The 12544-nt window shown below is 35.6% G+C and overlaps 1 protein-coding gene across 5 annotated transcripts in view; it reads left to right on the top strand.

Moving 5' to 3' along the window:
- LOC127874381 (TBC domain-containing protein kinase-like protein) overlaps positions 1–12544 on the top strand; it is a 39551-nt gene that overhangs the window by 7576 nt on the left and 19431 nt on the right. For all 5 annotated transcript variants that reach the window (XM_052418659.1, XM_052418661.1, XM_052418662.1 and 2 more), the window contains exons 6-12: positions 183–324; positions 826–895; positions 1295–1350; positions 2302–2363; positions 2491–2548; positions 5129–5216; positions 12278–12416. In XM_052418659.1, the coding sequence (XP_052274619.1) occupies positions 183–324; positions 826–895; positions 1295–1350; positions 2302–2363; positions 2491–2548; positions 5129–5216; positions 12278–12416 (615 nt within the window). The remainder of the gene's footprint in view (positions 1–182; positions 325–825; positions 896–1294; positions 1351–2301; positions 2364–2490; positions 2549–5128; positions 5217–12277; positions 12417–12544) is intronic.

Below are 12544 nucleotides of genomic sequence, written 5' to 3'. Positions count from 1 at the left end.
GCTGCTTTCACCCAAGGTGGATTTCCATGAACCAGAACAAGTTTATGAAGAAGTAAAGTCTAGGCCATATTTGGGATTGATTTTACAGAATTAAACACATTTTAACCAAATCGACTGCTTTTATATTTGTTTACACATCGCTTTCTTCAACTGCTGATGGACTTTAAATGTTATTAATGCAGAAAGATGACCTACATGAGCCCAGAGGTGTTCAGCTTTGGCCCAGTGAAGATAGATGATGACACAGAGTTGTCTACCCTGCCCTCCTCCAGCCCAAAAGTGGACGTGTGGTCTCTTGGATGTATCCTGCTGGAGCTTGTTACAGTTAGTTAGGATTTTTGAAAAAAAAAATTATGCCCCTGCCATGCTTATGACGAAACACATGTTTCTGCAGAACTTAGATTTAATAGGACATTAAAAAAATTAAAACACTTAAAGATTTTACCTTATGCAAATACATGTACATGTAGTGAATAATTTTAGGCGATCGATAATTCACTGACCAAAATTGACAGTAGTTATTTGATTGTGTGTGTGTTTACTTTTCAAACACACCTTGAACACAAAATGCCAACAAAAAGGAAAGAGCTTAGTAGTGATGTTATTATAAAAATGTCATAATCACAGCATGTTTCACAGTTAATGTATTACAGATGTTTACATTTTGTGCAGAAAAATGAGCTGGTAGGATTCAGGAATATCCACTTTATTCTGAAAAATTGATTTATATTTACTTTATATATTTAATTGCTTTAGTGAATATTATAATATACATTGCATATTGTATTAAATTATATTATATTTTTATATGCCAATATTTTTCAGGGGAAGCAACTGTGGAAAGATTCTTCATTGCAGAATATTATCAAAAAAGTTACAACTCTTGCAAAGAATGGTATTCATCATGATTTTATCTCGCTCAGTTTTCATATTTGCATAAACTCTAAAAAATAAAGATATAAAGTAGATTGGGGCTATGATTGAAGAGCAAAATCTGCCCTCTCATATGTTTGTGAAACACATGGTGATAAAGCTCATTGAAGGGGCCTTTTCACAGATTTGGGCTGTATTGAAGTTTGTCATTAAATGCTTTATATTGATAAATGTAAACATTGGATCTTAAATGCTCCAGTTAAAAAACAATATTTGTAATGTAAATATGTACAAAATAATGTTTATTTTTCAGCGTTCAACATAAAATGTTTCATTTGTGATAAATGTAATATAAAAATTACACTGATTTTATTTCTTTACAATTTATTAAAATATATACCTATATCTTGATTATTTTCAGAGGATGATGCTTTCAACTTCTTTGTACAAGAAATACAGTGCGAAAATGAAATAAAGGTAACATGTGAGCTTAACACCCTCATACATTCTGTTTAATACTGGGTGAAACATGTATAGAGAATGCTAGTTAGTGTTGAATACTAAGGAATACCATAAACGACAGCCTACTGTCTACCGCCAACTGCTTACTGTCAACTGTCTACTGCTGACTGCCAACTGCTTACTGCAAACTCTCTACTGTCAATTATACTACTATAGTTATATTGTCTACTGCCAACTGCCAATTATCTACTGCCAAGTGCTTACAGTCAACTGTCTTCTGCTGACTTCTAACTGTAAAAAAAATAAAGTTTTTGCCAACACTTAACAGGGGTCATAATGTTTGCCCTTGTTGATCCATCCGTTTTCGCGATGACCAATCACTTGCTATTGGGTGGGTTTGTTTGTGTAAATTTAGGCGGAAAGTGTCGTCCCTGATTAGCCTGTGCGGACTGCACAGGCTAATCTGGGACGACACTTTACGCACATGCATTGTGCCCAGTTTTTTCAGAACACTACTCTTATCATCGTCCTCGTCGTCATTGTTGTCATCACCGTCATCTTTTTTCTAATACTTTTCGATCTTATACTAAGCTATGCAGTTTTACTACGGTCATATAAAAATATGTAATATTTTTAATCACCGCCATCATAAACAAATCATCACCGTTTGCGTTGAGTAAGTGTATCATTTTATTGATTGTACACTTTTAGTAGAAAGATAGCATAACATATCGGCCCTGTGCATATTTACAAATAGTAATACTGGTATATGTATTGATGTGTTTAAATGAAAATATACAATCACGACATATGCTCATGTGCGTCGGATATTATTAAGGCACATTATATTGTTAATGTACTTAAACTTGTACCTTTCCATAATGAGTAATTCAGTTAACACTTGAAGATGTATTCAAGTGTATAGGTAAAACTGCGTTCACCGTTTCATGTGCTAAATTTTTACAGGGATTGAAGGAATCAACTTTACAACTACTGAGGCTTTGTTTAACAGTGAATCCAAAAAATAGGTAAATTCTACATATTTGTTTAAGTTGTTTTAACATTTGTTTCCTTTTTATTGTAAACAAAGCTCAATATGATCGTTGGAATAGAAACTTTATATTCTATCATTTGATAAATAATATGCATTTTCAGGCCAGCTCCCTGCGAGTTATTGCAGCACGAGTCTTTTGTGCAGTGTAATCTGAAACAGGTAAGATCGTCTGTGTAATTCTGTCAATGAACATTATCATTGAAGTTGCAAATATATTCGGCAGACCTACCTTTAAGGAACCTTTTCACGTTTTGGAAAATTGACAAAATTGAAAAAAAATTGTTTCAGATTTGGAAATTTTCGTTGTAGTTATGATATTTATGAGGAAACAGTAATACTGAACATTTACCATGCTCTAAAATATCCATTATATGCATATGTTGACGATTTAAAAACCAGAAAATATAAAGGGTTGCAACGCGAAACGATTGAATAGTTTGGAGAGTTCTGTTGTTATCGTTATATTTTGTGACACTAAGAGGATTGCCAATAATAAGTATAAAATACATCACTCACTGCATGAGTACAGATGGCCGAGTAGTCTAAGGGGTAGTACTTGTACTTCAGGGGTCAGTGGTTCTAGCCCAGTTGATGGTTTCTTTTTTTAATTTTATTCTTATTTTTTTTACTGGAGCTTTTTTAGATCCAACGTTTACATTTATCAATATGACAAACTTCAATACAGCCAAAATCTGTGAAAAGGTCCCTTTAAGACCAAAAACATTGTGTGACATTATTTTCAACCACAAATGTCTTAAAAAGACAATCGGAGTTAAAATTAACATCGAGGTCATTTTGTCTCAAATTATACAACAGCAGGAACAAGACGAATGGTAAGTTGTCTCCTCGGATCCCTGATTTTTGCTCCATATTAGCGAGATTTCTTGAAAACTAATTATTCGGACTCCATGACCTATAGTTAATTTGAGATTAACTCAATTATCATCAATAATATGTATCGTGAATAATGGGATAATATACCATTTCGTACTTTTATCACTAAAGATAACCTTAATCTGAAACGTTAATTGCTGGTGTAGACCTCCCGTGCTCCTTAATACAGATGATTAGTATCTATAATTACAGATGTATCATCCTGGACGTCATAGCTAGTATAACGTGTGCGTGAGCTACCAATGTTGACATGGAATGCGGATTGTATAGAATAAACATCCGCCTTTACCATCAGTCAATTGATAAATATAACTTTAGAGAGTATCCGAACATGATTGGATCGATACGCAGTATCCTGTTCGAACGCTTCTACGATGACTGCTTTCGTAGATAAATGACCTGATCTGATAAATGATATGATCTGATCGTGTACGTTTCTTTTTGTAGGTTATATGACTAGTTTTTCAGTAAACGAAAGTAGAAATCTGAACATACATCATTTAAGTTTTTTTTTATAATATTACATATGTTCAGTTCTTAGGTATACATCGATAGTATGTTTGTAACTTTATTTTCACTGCTTACAAATATGTTAAGTTAAATCTCCCACATTAAGTGTTTTCCACCAAACAGTCGTATTTTTCGACAATATATAGCATGTACACTGACCTCGCCAATAGTGATCCTGAAACATTTTACTCAGAGATAGATTTATGTTCGGAATTAATAATGTCCATGGTAGGTTTCGGAAAATTTAAGTTTATGGGTTGTTCATGCAAAGCTAATAATGTATAAGCTAATGAAACCACAATACATTTCGTGATTTTATGTCGGACAGGGTAGCTCCTGACCAGACTGCGCATACTGACCTGGAGATACGCTGACCGAATATGGTATAAGACCCATTTTCGCATGACGCGGTCATATGACTGATTCGGAATATTGCAAATGCTATTACATAAAGTTAACCATGATCAATAGTGCTGAGCAAATGAGATTGAACAACAACCCTCACACAACAACAACGTCTTTTGAATCCCATTTACAACAACGTTAAATAATAGTACAAATGGCTGATTTTGCATTTTTTTATTTGAAATTCGGCCCTAAAGACACAAAGTACTGGTTCTACGAAGGTGGCCGAGTCTATAGTGTACTGACAAGCGTTTGTCCATTAGTGATATCTACCTGAAATTAATATGGTTAAAAGAATATGTTGCTGACGTTGACGTGAATAAGAACATTGAAGCGAAAATATTGACGATAGCTCCCTCTGTAAGAACATCTTGTTATAGAATAGAAGATCGGTCAACAGGCTGTATCGATTGCAAATTGCGAATATCCACTTTAGGCAATAAATAAGTGTTGTCACTGATAAGCATGTGGCCAGTTAAAAAAGAAGGGACTTGGCTGATATATTTCGTAATGCGCTGCGAGTTGGCGTTGATTAAGGTCGTTAGATGCTGCAGAAAATTTCCGTAAAGCTACGGATACCGGTACTTCTTAAAGTATTGTCGTTGCGACGGCGGAACCTGCGGCACGGTTCCGACCCCTATTAATGTTTTGAATCTAGGATTTTTGTTTGACATGTTTTGTAGCCAAACTGTGAAAAGTATTTTAAAAGTGGTACGTCTATTTATTATAATATAAATCTAAGACCACTAGTATATTATGAGACAATGGTTTTTCGTGAGTTGATCTGTTAGCCATTATTTTAAGAGAACTGTAAAAGTAGATCTTTCGAAGAACGTTTTAACAATAAACAGATTACGTTTAATTAACTAACTTTGCAATTGTGTGTACGTGAATAAGCAGCTGCCATTGTTGTTAGTATTCAATCAACAGGAGATGCCAAAGAATGGATACCACATGTTTTCTACAGTGCTAAGATGTCGCTATCTAGAACTGCCTGTACTATCTGATGGTGATAAAGGTATGCATAAGTATCCTCTTTATCATCAACATCATTGCTAAAGTCGTCATTGGCCTAGTCGTCCCGAGCATAATCTCTATTTTTATGCTCCAACTTAATGTTGTAAATTAAGCAAAGGACTTGTCCGTCCATACGTACGTACGTAGGTGCTTTCGTTTGAACGTACATCCCAAGCACATGTGTTCAAATTCTCTTTAATTTCATGTTTGATCTCGCCCTAATGTTTACATTTGTAATGTGTAGAATATCAGGAATAAATGAATTGTGGTTGCAACGAGTTTTCGCCGAAGTATGAGCTTTGTCTGTTAATGGAATATGTAGCCCCATGATTCAGATTATCTTAAATTGCGTAGCAGATCCTCCTCAAGCCTTCAAAGCTGAATGATATTTAGGCGTGTATGATCGGAATGAAAGGAATTCCGTCTGAGGCCAGTCTCGCAAAGATACTGGTCCTTTGTCTGTTGTAACATTATGCTACATGTTTATGTATGTTCCCAAATTGTGTGGTCTTAACTTCTGGCGGATTTTGTTAAACCTTTATCGGTTAATTTGCCTGAATGTGTAGATAAATGAGTTTCATGCGCAACGTTCTTTGGCAGAAGGTATGGCCCTTTGTCTATCTGTCCATTATAGAAGTGGATTGGTCCGTGTCCAGACTTGTATCGTTTGGGGCAAAAGTGTCTTTGACAGATTTCTAGTTGGTATAGTCGTCTTCATTATTGTGATTGCCATCAGAATCCCTTCATAATTACATCATCATCATCAAAATCATCATCGTTAACTACGTCTTCACAAGCAATCATGAAGAGTGCAAATAAGTGACACTATGGTTAAGTTATTCTAAATGTTTGAAACATTTTGGGGTGCACTTTTTTTAAATTAAGGTTACATTTATATACCCGTCATGTAGTGCATATTTAGTCATGTTCCGACAATTGGTGTTATCATATACAGCTTAAGGAAGAACAATGGTTTAAATCACAGGAGGGAAGCCCACATTTTTTGTTTATAAATGCTATAATAGAGAAAAGCTTCGTTTACCGTAAAACTAGAAGCTGACACTCACGGTACAATTTTTTGTCGGACACAAGTGTGTCCAAATTAGCTTCAATTTCCGATCGTTTCAAACAGCAGAAACACACTGATTACCTGACTGTTCGTCATTTAAACGGTTATTTCCCGTTCATTAATCATTAATGAATCGATAACAATACATTTTATGGTCATTCACACACCATCAAACGTGTTTTTTCTCTCCGATTTGTTAATAAACAACCAAGAGGTTTAATTTTTCAAGGAATTATCGGGAATTCTCTGACGTCATTCAATAAAGCATACATTTGCTACGGGTCTTTTTATTGGTTGGGCGGAATATCCCGAGGATCTCCGTTAAAAAAGGTGAGTGAGAAATTATTGAAAACTGACCAATCGTTTTCTGTGTTACAAAATCTCTGATGTAATCAAAGGGTTTTCCAGAGTCAAAATATAATTTTTCTGTTTAGATTTTGTACTCGCGGATCGAAAGACGCGATAAAATGGTTTTTACCATTCTTTTCGATAACCATAGGTATTGTAACCGATTGAAAAATGTTTAATGTGCATACAGGTGCTGTTTATCTACCGTTTAATGACTTCGTTATTGAGTTTTAGCTCTTTAAAGTGATCGACATGGAAAATCTCTATGTTGACACACTTGTGTCCGACCAAACACGATTTTGGAAATTGGTCAATTTCTGAGGGCCGGTATCGAAATACTGCGGGACCAATGGTACTGATGTTCATTTTTCCCGATACATTATTTTATAAGCTTTTGAAGTCAACCGGTGTGTAGTTGATTCTTTAAAAAATGTTCGAGTTACATGGTTTACAGTAAAGATGGTCTAGTTTTACGGTAAACGAAGTTGAACTCCTTGTCTCTATTATAGCATATATAAAAAAATTAAAAATATAGGGGCTTCCCTCCTGTGGTTTAAATTGTTGTTTATTCATAATAAGTGACAAAAATCATTTTAATGAAAATTTTCTGTATCCACTTGGTCTCTAGTAAAAGAGGCTTTTATTGTTTACTTTTTGTTAATGCTAATGAAAATAAAAATGAACCTTATGAACCCTGAGCGTACAAATGACAAGTATATCCGTATACGCATCATTTCCCCTAAAATGTTTGTCACATTGACAGCAGCTTTTAATCTCACGGGACCCAATTGAGCCACTTTAGGAACTCCGGAAACGATATTGTTCCATTTCCGTCAGCATCGAGGGCTTCGAATGCTGCGTCAAAATCGACATTGTAACCCATTTCTGTCAACAAGTTTGTAAACTCCTCACAACTGATACTTTGACTTCCATCCCTGTCATACTTTTTGAACAGCTCCACGGCTTTGCTCACTCTGTAGTAGCGCGACGAATTGTCCACCATACTAAATCGCTCGTTGCTCCGAAGCCAGGCGCAGAATTCGTCGGAACTGATTTTTGCGTCGCCATCTTCATCCAAAAGATAGATATACACCTCCACTTGGGCAGCGGTCAGGCCCAGATCGTCTTCCAGTAAACTTGAGAGTTCCTTCTTGTCGAGAAAGCCGCTGTTTCCGCGTCGTACTTTTTGAAAAAGCTCTTTATTACGACATCAGGAACGTCCTGGTTGAAATAAGAATGTTGCATTCTCGTGTAGACGACTAAAACAATCACATTCAAATTTACATGTAACCGTGAGACAGACGTGCTGAATATTTAAAATGATGTCACTGGATAGTAAAAATGGGCAGCATCAGATATAAAAGCATTAAAAGCTTATTAAGAAAATGCGATCGTTTATGTTAAATGTCGTACGATAGACTTCGTGTTTATAGCAAGACGACGTTGTACCATTGCTAGTTATAAACAAACTAAATTAAAGGCTCTCTCTGTGTGTTATCAGAATCGCCCAAATAATATGTGTATTGTGTATACGGATGGATATAGTGTAACAAGATGATGTGCCGGTGCATGTTGATTCTCAAAGAGACAAATACATTGCAAGCAGTCCGCACAGGCTAATCAGGGACGACCCTTTTCGCTTTTATGGTATTTTTCGTTTAAAGGAAGTCCCTTCTTACCGAAAATCTTGTTAAGGCGTAAAGTGTCGTCCCTGATTAGCCTGTGCGGACTGCACAGGCTAATCTGGGACGACACTTTACGCACATGCATTAAGCCCAGTTTTCTCGGAAAACACGACTTCATTTGAATTTCGGGTGGATGTACATTCTTAAAGATCTAATGCTCAAACGGCACTCACAACCGTCAAAATGTGAATTTAAACTTTGAACAGAAATAACTTATATTCAGATAAATTTCGAAGCTAGATGATTTTTCCCATGTATTTTGTATTACGCAGGGAATGTAGCAATACAAGCGAATAAAAACAAAGTTATAATAAATTTCCAGCGAAATTCGCTATAAATATTAAGCATCACCGAAGTCCTGTCATAAGTCTTATTTGTGAAGGTTTTCAAATGTAATAAATAGAATATTCCAATATGAGTCTGCGTGGTTATACAATTTCAATTACGAATATACTAATAGAGAAAGACCGCGTTGATTATAATACCTTTACTGTAAGCGATCTTTACGAAGTTTGTTTCAAATTTGTGCCAGTTCTATGTAAATTGATATTTAATGAATACAATCTTTAAAGCAAGCATTTATATAATTTTATAACATTTACTTTGTTGTGTGAATATCATTACCTTTAGTCGTCGTAAATAGGTTCCAAACTGTGATATGTATGCGAGGTTTGCAGACACACTCTTGCTGCTAACTTAGATTTGACACTAAACGATAAACCAATCAGGAGCTAATGTCGACCCTAAGCATGTATGATGGTTTAAATAGCATCGCTTAAGGAACATCTCACATCACATGACATGTGAGTTTTATAAACATATCCGTATTGTGGCCAACCATTCACATGTGGTGAATCATTTATACACATGATTATAATACAAAGTGGTGTATAAGAGTATTTAGAGTAGTCCTAAATGGTTTCGGAAGGCTAGTGTGACGTGGGGTCGTAGTGGGACGGGGTGAAGATCGCGTCCACACGTCAAGAACGCATATTGTGGCTACCTAACATACACTAATATGAGCATGTTCAAAGTAATCGCCGGTAAGACCATAAATGGAAGAAGAAAAATATAGGATCTAGCACAGGTGTCATATCATACCATATTTTATTAAACGAGTTCAGGAATTTTCTTAGTAAGCAAGCCTTTGGCGAGCTTACTAACAAATTTCCTGGACGAGTTTAATAAAATATGATATGATATGACAACGAGTGTCAAATCTTTTTTTATAACATGCTTTTAAATGAGCAAATTAAATAAAAATTTTACGCAAACATAATGATAAATCCCGAATATTGTTTACCTTTCGTGACGTCATTTGACGTTGCAACGTCATTTCAGCAATATAACAAAATGCGATTGGTTAATTTAACGAAAACTAAGCCAATGAAAACGCTTAAAAAGTGTATTACACATGTGTAAGATAAAACATATTCGTAATGGTTATATTACATGGGAAACAGGGTATGGTATGTTAATGATTAACGGAGATAATATGAGTCTATGGGTGAATCACTATGAAGATACTCTGTCAGATAGATCAATATGCTTTTCAATAGCCTTTCACCGGCACACGTATCGCATGACGACCAGGATACTTAATTCTTTCTCCTTGGCGACAAGGCGACAATTCTTTTGGTCTCCTGATTTACCTGTTGAGGTCACTCGTAGCGCGGAAGCTTACACGGGAACAGCGAATCTACAACTGCCAAATCTTCTGAGGCAGAAGAAGCTTTAAACATACCTTCGGCATACTAGCCAAGCGTTGTCAGGCGCTTTTGGGAACCATGCACCAATCACCTGAGATCACGAGGCTGATTGTAGAACTTCTCCCCAAGCCCCCCCCCCCCAAAAAAAAAGAACAACAACAACAAAACAACAAAAACAACAAACCAACCAAATATAAAACAAAACCAAAACAACAACAAAACATCATCAACAAAAAACAAAGAACATGATGAAAATGCGCTTCTCGACACCACAGACGCAACAATTAACAATGAATAAGCGGACCATAACTTTGTTCATGGTTGATGACGCAATTATGTGAATATAACTTACGTCGGACACGTAAGAGGTGCACTGCAGCAAATAAACAGCACGAATATCTGAAGTTGTACTTCAACACGTTGTCAGGACAATATGATGTAAATATGAACGCGCATATATGCTAGTCAGTTCGATTATACATTTAAATTATAAAAAATGGAGTGAAGATGCAATGGTAAATAGTTTTGTTTTGCATGACTATATATTAACATATTGACCAAACTCCTAAACTTTAAACAGCAACCTACTTGTGTGTAAATTAAGTCAACTTAAACTTGAAGATTAAGAGTACACCGGAATGAGAAAAAAACATGACGTACGTTTTCGCTTGTCTAAGCATACACACATACAATGACAATAACTTTGTTATTGTCTCCCTGCTATTTGCGTCATCTTACGACACTACGAAGATTAATGTCCGAAAAAGTGTTTCATACTTTCCAATACCGAGTTAAGTTGACCATCGCTAACTGTTCAAAACAAACATACTCCTATAATAAGTGGAATGAAAACTTAGGACTAAAGATGATGATCCGGAAACAATACGTTCTTAAAACAACATATGCTAACGATCGAGGACGCACTGTTTTTCTATGCATATGATATACTGGTGTTATAATAGATCCAGCTCTCTAACATATAGAAATTTTCAATATAGAGTAGACTTAAAATGGATCTAACAGGTTAAACTATACTGCAAATTGCAAAAAACATTGACAAGTGGGTTACGCGAGTTGTGTATCGTGTTATTTCTTAACATTTGACCCAGCATATGTAAAAATATTACAAATTATATATTTTCAGAAAGGAAATTCATTTCTGCGATGAATAATACCGAGTTCATCGAAATCGCTGCACAAGTTATGGCTGTTCAAAGCGATGCACCCTGTTTTCGGTGTTTTTTTTCTGAGAAGTTGATATTTCGTTACAATTTGATAATTTTTCATTCAAAATGTTGTTTTTACTAATTATTATTATAGCCACACGCTAACCACCTGTGCTCGATCCTTTGCTACTAGCTAAGTGTTTACAAGATCTGCAAGCAATTCATATAAACTATTCAGGGAAAGGTGGAAATCTGTTGTTGTTTTTTGCAACATAAGAACATTTAATGACAATAACATTGCCTGGTCAGAAATCAGTTTAAATAAGAGCAACTGATATATCACCGGTCGGTTGCTGCTTAACACAGTGGTCTCTTGTAGTTTGTGGGCGGGTTCGTTTCATGCACGGTAAATGTATACAAGGACGCACTCGATCCTGCACACGTGTTTGTCTATCCGTATGTTACAGTCTTAAGTTTGTATGTGACTCTGTATATTTATTAATGGATGTATGCAACGTAACATTATAATTGAAGGGGAAGACTATTTGTATGCAACATTGTTGTTGTAGAATCTTTGTCTTTGATACATTAGGTGAAATTTTAGAAAATTGTGTGACTCGTTGTATATGAAGTGGTGGGTTATACGTATATTGCTTTATTGCATTCGTGCTGTACTGGGTGTCTATTGTTATGTAGAATTGCAGATACATTAAAATACATATATATCTAACAATGTAGACATCTTTCTGCCATGACTTATTTGAATTTTCCTATGCAGATAAAGTGTTAAGGTATTGGTCTATTTGTATTTGCCAATCTAGATAAAGTTTTGGACCGTTGTAGAACAAGTGTTGTAGTTTCTTATTGCATGTCGTCGATGAAGTCTTTGTCTTTCAACTTTTAGATTAAGTGATGGACTACCGGGTATTTGTATTTTGCGTTGAAATTGAGTGTTGGACTAAGTTAATTTCACGTTGTTGGCAAAGTGTTATACTTTTTGTATTTCACGTTGCAGGTTGAGTGATGGACTATTTGTATTTCACGTTGCAGGTTGAGTGATGGACTATTTGTATTTCACGTTGTAGATGAAGTTGTGGACTACCTTTCGGAGCGCAGCATGGAGGAGGTCTACTATCTGTGGAAGCTGGCAGGCGGGGATCTGGAGGCCGTCCTCAAGAAAGTGGGCATGATCAAGGCTAAACCGTCCGTCACCATCCTGCCCATGTAAGATAATGCAAGAGATGTTCATACCATCTAGTAATAAAACATCATTGAACATATTTATGTTAATATAGCGTTTCTTAATAACATTCCATATTGTATTGTTTATAAATTAACACATTCCTATGTTT

This window comes from Dreissena polymorpha, chromosome 3 (genome assembly GCF_020536995.1).
Source record: "Dreissena polymorpha isolate Duluth1 chromosome 3, UMN_Dpol_1.0, whole genome shotgun sequence".
In the NCBI taxonomy this organism is placed as follows: Eukaryota; Metazoa; Mollusca; class Bivalvia; order Myida; family Dreissenidae; genus Dreissena; species Dreissena polymorpha.
The sequence above is the reverse complement of the archived record's forward strand: the minus strand, read 5'-3'. Positions and strand labels throughout refer to the sequence as shown.